At 40.3% G+C, this 13,488-nt stretch overlaps 1 protein-coding gene across 3 annotated transcripts in view; it reads left to right on the top strand.

Moving 5' to 3' along the window:
• The window catches only part of LOC126469746 (malonyl-CoA decarboxylase, mitochondrial-like), a 91,882-nt gene that overhangs the window by 38,428 nt on the left and 39,966 nt on the right, over positions 1 to 13,488 (top strand). For all 3 annotated transcript variants that reach the window (XM_050096960.1, XM_050096959.1, XM_050096957.1), the window contains 3 exons: positions 7,524 to 7,719; positions 8,382 to 8,491; positions 11,206 to 11,350. In XM_050096960.1, the coding sequence (XP_049952917.1) occupies positions 7,524 to 7,719; positions 8,382 to 8,491; positions 11,206 to 11,350 (451 nt within the window). The remainder of the gene's footprint in view (positions 1 to 7,523; positions 7,720 to 8,381; positions 8,492 to 11,205; positions 11,351 to 13,488) is intronic.

Consider the following 13,488-nt stretch of genomic DNA (forward strand, 5'->3'; position numbering starts at 1 on the left):
AATTTTATTTGCTTTTGACTATCCTTTATTTGGCAGTGTGTGTGGCAGTCTAACATTTTTAGTGTTGTGTAGCAAGCCTAGATTTACTTCTTGATGAGGTTGAGGGCTACTACAATGCACACAAAATATTATATCACTTTAATAAAATTTTAACAATTTAAAATACTTAACTTAGAAACAATTCATGTCCACTATGTAGTTGTGACTGTCGCTGAACACTATAACTATTATCACTTGATACAATAGAGAATTCTAGTCACCTCTAGATGTACAATTGACTATAAATGTTGATACACAGTTCTGACTACTAGTTCTGTTAGAACACAGCCAGATATGAGCTAAGACCATGCCACCATTGTAGGCAGTTATTACAGAATGGGTGAGTGGCGCTGTGCTCTGATGTAAGCAAGCTCCCAGTAGCAGTGGAACATGGGAACTATTGAGCATGTCCGTGCTAACATCTCTTGTTCATTGCTGTGTCTGGTGGTAGTGACTATCGTCGGCTTGTGATGCCGTTTTGAGGTACCAACGGTAGTGTAGGACCTCACTTTTTGGACAACCCCCCCCCCCCCCCCCCAAGAAAAAACTCCATACCGTCCTCGTGTAGTGTTGGGTCATGTAATGATGACTGGTGAGTGGCCTGAATGAGGAATGAGGACGTAGATGAGGAGGGAGGATCTGTAGCAACAGCTATTGGCTGTTCCCTGTCCACACCTTGGTATCTACCTTGCGAGTGCCCAGGAACACGAGCAGAAAAATCAGCCACAGAGTGCACCCCCGCATCCAGGGGCATAGATGCTGTGGTGAGCAGACAACAGGTGAAACACTAGGGGTGTCTTGACTGTTGTCTGGCAGCATGGCACCTCTGTGCACATTGGCTCAGGCTGCAGGACCAGTGCTGATGTTGGCAATGCCAATGATGGTGGCGGTGGCAATGGTGGTGCGATGTCAATCTCCACCAGCACTGCTCTAGACAACACAGAGATGACTACTGTTGCTCCCCCCAGCAGCAAGCTGGGTCTGTGGGCGAAAATTCTGCGGCAGGATCGCTGATATTAGAGTGCTGCGACTGGTTCTGGTGATCCTGAAGGAGCACAGGGAAACCTTGAACAACATAAAATGAATGACCCAAAACTTGTGTGATGATCCCATGCTCCCAACACTGCTTCCTTCTGAAAAATTTAATGAATACTCTATCCTGTGGCTGAAACTGTGACTGACCCCTTGGAAAGAACTGTTTCCATGGCGGCTGCAGAAGGTGCAACAGGGTACAGCAATTATGTGAATTGTGGTATGTTGTCCAAGACAAGGACCTCATGGAGACCTTTGAGACAAAAAATACAAGACAAAGCCGATTCTGTATTGGTGGGTGTCATGGGGACTACAAAAGGAAATTTATTGTATGTATCTACAGATTGTATATGCCCCAGGAGAGCTGAACAATCCGGGAAAAACATGGAATTTTTTCATGTGGGAGAAAACTGGGAACGCGTGGGAATTTTTTAAAATTGTGGGAATTTTTCATTCTTTTAGTTTTCAGTTAAATTTTTGTAATTTTGACTGGCACTAGTAAGAACTGATACTCTAACAAATGATTTTACTTTTAGTCTGCTACTGCGGAATAATACTGCAGCATTGAAACATAAATGAGAGAAAAACGCCAAAATAAAACTTAAGTTGCAAAGAAAATGCACCATTTACAACAAAGAAACACAGTACGCACATAAACATCTGCCAACAGCAAAATTTGTCAAAGGCTTTAGGATGAAGACTATCCTCATAACAACAAACTGCTTTTGATTAGTGTGACTTCACAACTGTTCAAATTAGGTTCCTGTGAGCACTTGCCAGCGGGCGTATGTGAATGCACAGAGCTGAGCAACACCTTCGCTCACTTCAGGCTACTTGAAGTGTGGCTATTGGCTGTATGAGCAGTAGTAGTAAGCAGTCTGGTGCTAATTTTTCTGGTGTGCCCAAGCTGCCAGATTTGCGCATGCGCATAGCGGTCTAAGTTGTAATGGGGGGCAGTCTCCATGTGACCCGTGTTTATGTTTCATGATTTTGCAGTTTTCTCTTAGTTTACAGCTCTCACATCAAATGAAAGCAGAGTGGATTTCTGTAATAATTACAGAGAACTAAAATATATTATTAGTTTCAGTTTTCTGATCTTATTTTATTTTTGCGTTATTGGCAGTTGAGAGTTAATCACCTCTCAGAACAATGAAGTTATTTTTGTCAGTTTTGTGAAGAAAATTGACTTTTATTAATCTTTCTCACAGAAGCAGCCAGTACTTGAAACAAAGTGTCGTACTGTATTGCACACTATTGGCTACTTTCAGTGTTCACTGAATTTCAAGTGCATGATTTCATCCTTTGGCATATATGACATTATGCTGTAATAAAGAACCAAACATGAGATAATACAGTACTGGTACTCCAAAAAACTGGCATCTTGAAAACAACATTGAAAAGCTTAATACCATGTAGGGGACTACTTAAATGTGAATCTTGACATATGAGTGTACACTTTAAGTCAAATTGTGTATTTTAGTACGTCTTACGAAGTTCTAATTATCTCGGAGTAATCTCTGAGGTCCTGTTTCTTGTATGACATAATGTAAGATCCCTTAATGCTCTATAAGTACAAACATATGTAAATATTCACTTGAAGATGGATAAGAAGGCAAATTTGGTCAGTACAATTGAATAAAATGTTTTGTTTTAAATATTTTGACAGCTTTAGCAAAATTTTATGTATCTGCCTTCCGTAAAACCTATGCTTCTCAGTCACAAGACATGTTTCAACACTTGTCTGGACATCCTCTAGGCCTGATATTATTTCTTAGTTTGTGTTGTTTCCATATAAAAGTTACTTAACAACATTCTTCAGTAAACTGTAGATTGGCAGCACACTGTGTTGTATCGTTGTAACTCACAACAAGGTTTTATATTTACTTCTGGAGTAGAATATGAACTGCCAGTTATAGTTTCTTGGTTTCACAAATGACTTTGTTAATTTTTTGTATTGAAATATTCAAACAACTGTTTTTCTTCTTCTTCTTCTTCTTCTTCTTCTTCTTATTATTATTAGTATTGCAAGAAATTTGTATTCCATCTTACTAGCATTTTGTAGTGCTGTGTGGAAGTAAACCTGATTGGAAATGCTACATAACAATATTGAAGAGTACGAATAAAAAAAACCTTCGTTATAGTTACCACACAGAAAAATATTAGGGTACTTTGAGTTGCAGAGTCTTGTTTTGAAATAAATATTATGCCAAAGACTGCTTTCGTATTTTACATTCCTTATCTGTTTAGGCTATGATAAAAAATTGCTCTAAGTAAAATAACTCAATATGCCCTTTTCGAACAACATGCTACAGTGCTGCTCATGGTCACATGATACCCCACTATGTGTGAAATTCTAAAAAAATGCGACAAAAGGTGTATGAGCAGAGCAAATGCCAAGCAAGGGCTTCCTACATCATTGTAGCTGCTCATGCGCAGTAGCACCTGTTTTCTGGCACTCTCTGGCAACTGTTCAAATGAAACGATTTCTAACAGGTCATGGCAAAATATTGCAAGTGGTAGTTTGAGAAGCGTTACTTTCAAAGTCAGTTTCCTTTTACACAAGATGAATTATTTTACGTATGAGAAAGTGCAGTGAATTTCGTAAACCACAGAGCATTTGACTCTCATTCAGAACTTAAAAATTGGAGAACCAGCCACTTAGAAAAATTTTGGGTCCAGACAACCAGCCATTTACGACATTATTTAAATTTTCTTGTTGCTTTACAATGTGTATATTAATTTAAACCATTAACTTTTCCTATTTGTGTGTTCACGCTGCATAACAGTGGTGTTGCTATTGCCTGACTACATCACATGTCCTGTGCTGTGATATCATTGGCTGGCGGAATCACATGACTTGAACTATAATTGGCAGACAAAAGTGCATTGCAATCTCGATTTCACTGCTTTGAAAAGTAACATGCTGCATTTGTTGGAATTCCTATTTATACATCTGCAATGAAAAAAGATGCAGTGTACATGTTGCTGCACATCAAAGAGCTTCCCAAAATATGTTGTTTTTCTTGTTGGGTTTCATTTTTTAAAGTGCTGCAAAGTTCTATACTGGTGTATAGAACCTTTACCATTCAAAGGATTGGTAAGTTTTACAGTTCTGAGGGAAAGTATACTGTCACTTAACATGAAAAAAGAGTATTTTCTCTCAGGAGAAAGTATATTTGTAGTTTTTCCTTGTTCACGTATACACTCCAGTCTACTACCAGCAACCATTGCATGTTCCAGAATGAACTTATGGAATCAATGAATATGCATTGGCATGGTGTGGGCAGATGTACCGACTGAAAAAAGTGTTGCGGTGGAGCGGATGGATGCTCTGCACAAACATTACATTGAGAGATCATTTGCTGAGTTAGGGTGTCCATGCCTTGCCAAGTACAATGATTTTGTGTGAGTTCCTTTGTGCAAACTACATTCCAGTGACCTTAGTGAAACAAAGACAAAGCTTCATGCTGGAGGCAGTGAAGAATCATGACCTGTAAATCATCATTATCTTATGCAACAGCAGAACACCTGACCTCATGTATAGACATCTACATCTACATCTACATTTATACTCCGCAAGCCACCCAACGGTGTGTGGCGGAGGGCACTTTACGTGCCACTGTCATTACCTCCCTTTCCTGTTCCAGTCGTGTATGGTTCGCGGGAAGAACGACTGTCTGAAAGCCTCCGTGCGCGCTCTAATCTCTCTAATTTTACATTCGTGATCTCCTCGGGAGGTATAAGTAGGGGGAAGCAATATATTCGAGACCTCATCCAGAAACGCACCCTCTCGAAACCTGGCGAGCAAGCTACACCGCGATGCGGAGTGCCTCTCTTGCAGAGTCTGCCACTTGAGTTTGTTAAACATCTCCGTAACACTATCACGGTTACCAAATAACCCTGTGACGAAACGTGCCGCTCTTCTTTGGATCTTCTCTATCTCCTCCGTCAACCCGATCTGGTACGGATCCCACACTGATGAGCAATACTCAAGTATAGGTCGAACGAGTGTTTTGTAAACCACCTCCTTTGTTGATGGACTACATTTTCTAAGGACTCTCCCAATGAATCTCAACCTGGCACCCGCCTTACCAACAATTAAGTTTATATGATCATTCCACTTCAAATTGTTCCGCATGCATACTCCCAGATATTTTACAGAAGTAACTGCTACCAGTGTTTGTTTCGCTATCATATAATCATACAATAAAGGATCCTTCTTTCTATGTATTTGCAATACATTACATTTGTGTATGTTAAGGGTCAGTTGCCACTCCCTGCACCAAGTGCCTATCCACTGCAGATCTTCCTGCATTTCGCTACAATTTTCTAATGCTGCAACTTCTCTGTATACTACAGCATCATCCGCGAAAAGCCGCATGGAACTTCCGACACTATCTACTAGGTCATTTATATATATTGTGAAAAGCAACGGTCCCATAACACTCCCCTGTGGCACACCAGAGGTTACTTTAACGTCTGTAGACGTCTCTCCATTGATAACAACATGCTGTGTTCTGTTTGCTAAAAACTCTTCAATCCAGCCACACAGCTGGTCTGATATTCCGTAGGCTCTTACTTTGTTTATCAGGCGACAGTGCGGAACTGTATCGAACGCCTTCCGGAAGTCAAGAAAAATAGCATCTACCTGGGAGCCTGTATCTAATATTTTCTCATGAACAAATAAAGCGAGTTGGGTCTCACACGATCGCTGTTTCCGGAATCCATGTTGATTCCTACATAGTAGATTCTGGGTTTCCAAAAAAGACATGATACTCGAGCAAAAAACATGTTCTAAAATTCTACAACAGATCGACGTCAGAGATATAGGTCTATAGTTTTGCGCATCTGCTCGACGACCCTTCTTGAAGACTGGGACTACCTGTGCTCTTTTCCAATCATTTGGAACCTTCCGTTCCTCTAGAGACTTGCGTTACACGGCTGTTAGAAGGGGGGCAAGTTCTTTCGCTTACTCTGTGTAGATTTGAATTGGTATCCTGTCAGGTCCAGTGGACTTTCCTCTGTTGAGTGATTCCAGTTGCTTTTCTATTCCTTGGACACTTATTTCGATGTCAGCCATTTTTTCGTTTGTGCGAGGTTTTAGAGAAGGAACTGCAGTGCGGTCTTCCTCTGTGAAACAGCTTTGACAGTGACTGTCTGTAGATTGTGGTGCTGTTTTGTGGTACCAACTGTAACTTTCAACCGCACTCTTTAGACGACACCAAAACATTGGCACTGTATTAGTATTCTCATGAGTGAATGCATTTTTAATGTGAAATTTAATATTTTGGCCATTTGTCTGTAGTCGTCAGCTTCAACATCCGAATGATGCAAAAGAGATGGAATTAACAGAACATATATTGAAAATTTCCTGGGGCTATCTGGTAGCCATTTTGTAGCATTTGGTTGTGAAAATTATTGTAGGCTTCCTGCATTGCTCTTGCAGATTCATGAGCTGCCATTGAGTTTCCTCTATCAGTTTTTCTACATCCTCTTTTGTTCGAACATTCTCAGAGTGGTATAATGAGTCAGGTTGTGTCTTTACTATCTTATATTACTTTACTTGATATGTATTTATCTAGAGTGTGATTTATGACATGTTTGTTCCCCAGTTCTCACACATTTGTTGAATTTGAACTAAATGTTCTCAGTTCATGTTTTATGTGGATTGCTAGTGCCTTTCTGTTATTTCCACCAAACCCAAATATGTGTTTAGTTTGTTGGTGAACTTTGACGGTCATCATCCTTGTAATGATTAATTCCTGTCTCTTCAGTGACATGATTTTTTTCATTGACTCACTGTCTTCAGTTTGCTTTCCCTCATGGTTAATTAGAAAAATTTTGTCAGGTAATGACTGCTGCACTACACGACTACGCTAACACACTGTTTAGATTCTCTGAGTGAAAGGTCCGCAAAATTAAAGTCGTACTAATCACAACAAGTGATAGTGTTTCACTACTTGCTACAGGTTTGTGAAATGCAGTTCTCATTTGTTATTTATGTTAGAGTTCTACATTATTTTCCTCTTTCCATATTCTTTAATATGTGTAAAACATTTTCTTTTCTTTTCCTTTCCTTGATTTATTTCATGAAGTGTGCAATGTAAGTTGAACTGAACAGTGAGTAGATATTTCTTCCAAAATTAGATTCAGTGAGCCTGAAGAGAAGTATTAGTCTCCAAATTGTGTGGTTTGTCACTATTAATCTTCATTTCTCGCAGAAGTTGGTTAAAAATGGTCACTGAAGTATGCTTTGTGTATGTGTTGTGTGTGTGTGTGTGTGGGGGGGGGGGGGGGGGGTTATTTTCTATGAAACTAATGTAGCTTTGGAAGTGGGATACTTCTGTAGATACTAATTGTAGGATTGCACAAAATATGATTTTTTGTATGTATTTCACTTTCTCTCAACAGAAATGCTGTCACCAATTTTACTTATGCTGTTTTGTTTTAAGATCTCTGAATATGAAGCAGTACATCCAGTTAGGAGCTGGACTGATCTGAAAAGAAGAGTTGGCCCTTATAGGAGATGTTTCGTGTACACCCACACAAGCATGCCATTTGAGCCAATAGTTGTCCTGCACACAGCACTGAGTGACAACATAGCAAGTAGTATGCGCGGTATTGTGTCTGCTGCTGCACGCATGTCAAGTGAGTATTTCACAATTGTTCTGGTACTTTTTAAAATAAATAAAAAAATTAATAACAACATGAAAGCTTCTGAAGTTCATATGGTTTTTGTCTTCATATTGTACAGTATAATTTATCTATTTAGTATTCTCAGTCATTCTGTTACTCTCATCAGTACCAGCGGTTATCAATACTTTCCTGTGCCAAACACGATCTTCAATGAAATTCATTTCAGTAATGTTTTCAGAACTTACTGACAGCTGACAAATAATGCACATCTGAAGCACCTAAGATCCCCACTCTGCTCACCCTGCCCCCTATCTTTTTCAGTGGATCAGAACTGTAGGTTACACTGTAAAACATCAACAAGAGTATGTTTTATGAAGCTGTGGATACTGTGGTGTGTGTGTGTGTGTGTGTGTGTGTGTGTGTGTGTGTGTGTGTGTGTGTAAATAAATTGTTAGTTCCTATTGTTTGTATATATTAAACTGTTCAGCTTAGTATCAGTTATGATAAAATGAACTGAAGCAATAAAATCTTTACATTTTTCATCCATTTTCAATCTGTCCTCTTTCTCCACCATGACTTATGTTTAGAGTCTGTTATTTAATAATACTGCAAAGTAGCAATAAGTAATAGTGAAACTGCAGTTCAGTTGGCTAATAATAAACTTATTGAATTAGTTGACGCCTCAGCTTCAGCAACTGGAATTGGGCATACAGAATGTGAAGATCCTTCATCTATAAAAGCAGCTATATTTTACTCTATAACATCAACTCAAAAAGGATTACAGGTATGTCGTAATTGTACTTGTTAAAACTTTTTGACTGCTCACTTAGGAATACTGCTAGGATTTTGAAGTAAGGCCACTTGATTTTAGGTTATGTTGTGGTCTGCATACTCATGGACTTGCAACTAAACTGTTAGTTCTGATTAGCCAGTGACAACACAGCTGGCCGTGACATACAGCTGATGCATAAAACTGTGTGTAGTAGTAAATGAAAAAAGCCAAACCAAAAATAGTTGCTTTAGACATAATTGCTACTATAGGTGAATTACCTGATGGAAACAACAAACTAGAATCAGGATAGGTAGCCTTTGATGTGCAGCTGATCAGTGTGTGATGAAAAGATACAGAAACAGCACAGAAAGTTTCTGTGGCATGTGAAGTGCTAACACACACACACACACACACACACACACACACACACACACACACACGCACACACACACTTTTTGTGTATCGGGGTTCAGTGTTTACTTTCCCACCAAGTGCTTTTAGTGTGGTAGCTAACATAATACTTACATTTGAATTAAAGTTGCCTTAATTTATAAGTTTATATTACAAGCTTTCTGAGATGAAATTAGGCATGTTAACTGTCATTGTTGTTGTATCTCAGTATCTTAAAGACATTGCCTGCCTGAATGCGGTGTATCATGCGTCAGTGGTCATAGTAAAGGCTATTTGTAATGCACAGACACACTGTGTAGCTGTTGCAGATACTGGCATTTCCAGGCAGAGGTTATACTGTTGCATTTAAATAAGGCCACCTGTTGGACACCACTTATGTAGTGTGTGATTTGGTAAGGCCCTATCCTGGATGCCATTTATGTTGTGATATGTTTTACTGAGCCTCATGTTGATTAGCTAATTTATGTTCATTACTGGTATCAGCTATGAAATAATTTCTCATTTGGCTGTGGCATTTGCTGTTAATAAAAGTAAAGGAATGTGATGCACTGGATAGAGTATATTACAATTAATAGAGCGTATTGCAATTATTATATTTCCATGGAATATTCTGTTTTGGGCCATGGCTAGATTGCAACTACCTTTTACAAATCATATTTTGAAACAATTAATTTTTTCTGCCACACCCTACAATAATTGCCCATTATGTTACTCAAAATATCAGGGCCACATTTAAGAGTTTAGTTATTCTTTTAAGACAAATAGAATGTTGTGTACAGGATTTACCAAAGGCCTGATTACAAGGTGGGATGTGTGTGTCTGGGAGAGGAAGAAAATTTATAAATTGGAATGAGAGACTTTCCAAACAAATTAATTGGAGTTTATTTCTAGATGACTAACTCTATGTGGTACAGATTCGAGACTGCGGCACATGGGCGGCTACCTACTACCAGACTGAGGGGCATAGCACCCACAGAGGAGCAGGAGGACACATCTGGTTGAGTTGAGAGTTGGTTACTGAGAGAGCATCCCAGAATTCTCAGTGCAACCTCACCAGTCCGCCCTGCATCCCCCACATGATCATTCACAGTCCTCTGATTGACTGGCAGAGGGTACTTCACAAGCATGCCGTAGTCAGTGACTCTTTCGTAGTGCATCAGCCCATCAGCAGAATTCATTGAGAGAATACTATTTATGTGAACTGAGCCTGGGTAGGCTGTGATATCTAGTGGCATTGGCTATTGTACTAGCCCAAGCCCAATCACAACTCTACAATGGAACACAGAGCCACTGCATCAAAAACAAACAATTGAGAAAGTAAAATTTCAATTTCCAATAAAATTTTCCCTACTCTGTCTGGCCATCTATCATGAACAATTGGTGACTGCCAGACTTTTACTGGAGTGCGTTACTGCATTACCAGGTGATGAATGTGGTGTGTTAGATTCGCAAAAATTCAATGAGATTATAACCAGACTGGGCATGTCAACTGGTTTAACTAGAACAGGTGTTAAAAAGTACTGAGTAACTTATGAACTGTAGTTGTAGCGTCTTACATCAGGCACAGTAGCGAAGTGATACACAATAGGAGAATCCATCCTCTATAATTCTGCAAAATTTGCTATAGGTGCCGATCTGTACATTTGATTGGCCAGCTTGGATTGCCAATCACTAGGTTAGCAATCATTGTTGAAGGGAAACATCCTCTTTTTCCCATGCTTGAAGAAACATACACTAGCTGAGAATGTTCCTCTTGAAGAGCATTCCATTATAATCTTTAGTGCTAATTAGTTTGCCAAAATTTGCAAAATTCATTAACCTATTGAGTTATCAATTTATCAAATTCTTTCCAGTGTAGTGGTATCTGTGACATATAGAGCAACAACAAGCCTTAGGTTGATTTCAGTGATGCAGCATTTACCTTGACTATCTGGAAGAAGTGTGCAGCCATATTGACTGGCGGGGCACCTCTCTCAACTTTCCCTGTCTGGGACTCCAGTTGGCTTGTGATCCCCTCGTACACAAACATCATCAGGTGCAGGCAGATGCTTTGTGGCTTCTACCACCTGAAGTCACATATTTTAATGAATAACATAATATTGTGATCTTGTAATTCAAGCAATTATGTACAACAGCCTTAAATAAAATTTTTCTAGCTAGATGATAAGTACAACCTCACTAGCAGCTTTTCTTGTGTGGTTCAGTGCATAAAATATGGAAGATTCTTAAAGTTGTCTTTTGAAAGAAATCTTACTAAATACTGAGAGAGGTTTCTTTCAATAAATAATTTTCTTGTGCTATTTTTTCTTCTCTAGGGTATTGAATTAGGAAATTATTTGATCAAGAGAGTTGTACAAGAAGTCCAAGCAGAATTTCCACAGGTGACAAAATTTTCAACACTTTCTCCAATTCCAACATTTCGTCTATGGTTCCTGGAAAAGCTTAAGTCTGAAGAAAAAGGTATTTTCACTGTATTTAATTACAGTTATCTATAATAAGACTAATGGCATGTTACAGTCATTACATTCTAAACTAAAGAGCAGCCAGTGCACTGCTGCAGCATTTGACTGTGTACCATGATTGTAGGAAAAGGATCCAGTTAATGTAAGCTTCACTACGGTATTCATTGTGTTTCTTTCAGTTCTTTGTTGCACGCATCACAATATTGCTTTTAAATCATTCGGGAGGACGACGGTTCAATCCCGCGTCCGGCCATCCTGATTTAGGTTTTCCGTGATTTCCCTAAATCGCTCCAGGCAAATGCCGGGATGGTTCCTTTCAAAGGGCACGGCCGACTTCCTTCCCCGTCCTTCCCTAATCCGATGAGACCGATGACCTCGCTGTCTGGTCTCCTTCCCCGAAACAACCAACCAACCATCAATAATTTTTGCATAAATTATTATTTGGTATATGCATGAGCGATGTGAAGATGTTGATTTGATGCTGTGTAGGAGAGACTGTGTAAAGTGTGTCCTGGTGTAAGAGATGCATTTCCCCCTTACTGCAAATCGCTCTGACAAACATGACTTAAAAAAATAAAGGAAATAAGCTCCTGGTATGAGCCCATAATCATAATGACCTGTATGAATAATTTCATCTAGTTCCGGTTACAGCTTTCATAATGTTTCACATAACATGTTTTGTCACTTGTCATTTGCATGCACAAACTTAGAATTTGTTAAATAAATGTCAGTGTAGTATAGAGTATGTTCTGTAGTAGAACAAATTGCTGAATGCACTGATAATTGTACAATGTGAGTTTTGCATAAAATTTGATCTCTGAACACTTCCATTGTAGTAGCTCGATTAGTGTAAGTATGTGTTGTAAACTACTTCCTGTTTGATAATTTCATGATGTGTGGCTACTATAGCCTAAGAATTATCTTATGGACAGGACATGTTCAGAAAGTAAGTTAACTAGATTTTTATATGAAGTGTACCTTAAAAAAAAAGGGCAGGATATTCTTGAATCAGTTGCTGACAACTTTTCCCCATAATTGCCATCCCGTCCAGTGCATGTGGTGGGGCGTGGCATAAACTTCTTTATGCCCTCATCAAAGAACTCTCCTGCCAGCTCTTTCCTCCACTCCATAACCTCTTTCTGCACCTGCTCGTGGGTTGAAAATATACACTCCTGGAAATTGAAATAAGAACACCGTGAATTCATTGTCCCAGGAAGGGGAAACTTTATTGACACATTCCTGGGGTCAGATACATCACATGATCACACTGACAGAACCACAGGCACATAGACACAGGCAACAGAGCATGCACAATGTCGGCACTAGTACAGTGTATATCCACCTTTCGCAGCAATGCAGGCTGCTATTCTCCCATGGAGACGATCGTAGAGATGCTGGATGTAGTCCTGTGGAACGGCTTGCCATGCCATTTCCACCTGGCGCCTCAGTTGGACCAGCGTTCATGCTGGACGTGCAGACCGCGTGAGATGACGCTTCATCCAGTCCCAAACATGCTCAATGGGGGACAGATCCGGAGATCTTGCTGGCCAGGGTAGTTGACTTACACCTTCTAGAGCACGTTGGGTGGCACGGGATACATGCGGACGTACATTGTCCTGTTGGAACAGCAAGTTCCCTTGCCGGTCTAGGAATGGTAGAACGATGAGTTCGATGACGGTTTGGATGTACCGTGCACTATTCAGTGTCCCCTCGACGATCACCAGTGGTGTACGGCCAGTGTAGGAGATCGCTCCCCACACCATGATGCCGGGTGTTGGCCCTGTGTGCCTCGGTCGTATGCAGTCCTGATTGTGGCGCTCACCTGCACGGCGCCAAACACACATACGACCATCATTGGCACCAAGGCAGAAGCGACTCTCATCGCTGAAGACGACACGTCTCCATTCACGCCTGTCGCGACACCACTGGAGGCGGGCTGCACGATGTTGGGGCGTGAGCGGAAGACGGCCTAACGGTGTGCGGGACCGTAGCCCAGCTTCATGGAGACGGTTGCGAATGGTCCTCGCCGATACCCCAGGAGCAACAGTGTCCCTAATTTGCTGGGAAGTGGCGGTGTGGTCCCCTACGGCACTACGTAGGATCCTACGGTCTAGGCGTGCATCCGTGCGTCGCTGC

Source organism: Schistocerca serialis, chromosome 3, assembly GCF_023864345.2.
Source record: "Schistocerca serialis cubense isolate TAMUIC-IGC-003099 chromosome 3, iqSchSeri2.2, whole genome shotgun sequence".
NCBI lineage: Eukaryota > Metazoa > Arthropoda > Insecta > Orthoptera > Acrididae > Schistocerca > Schistocerca serialis.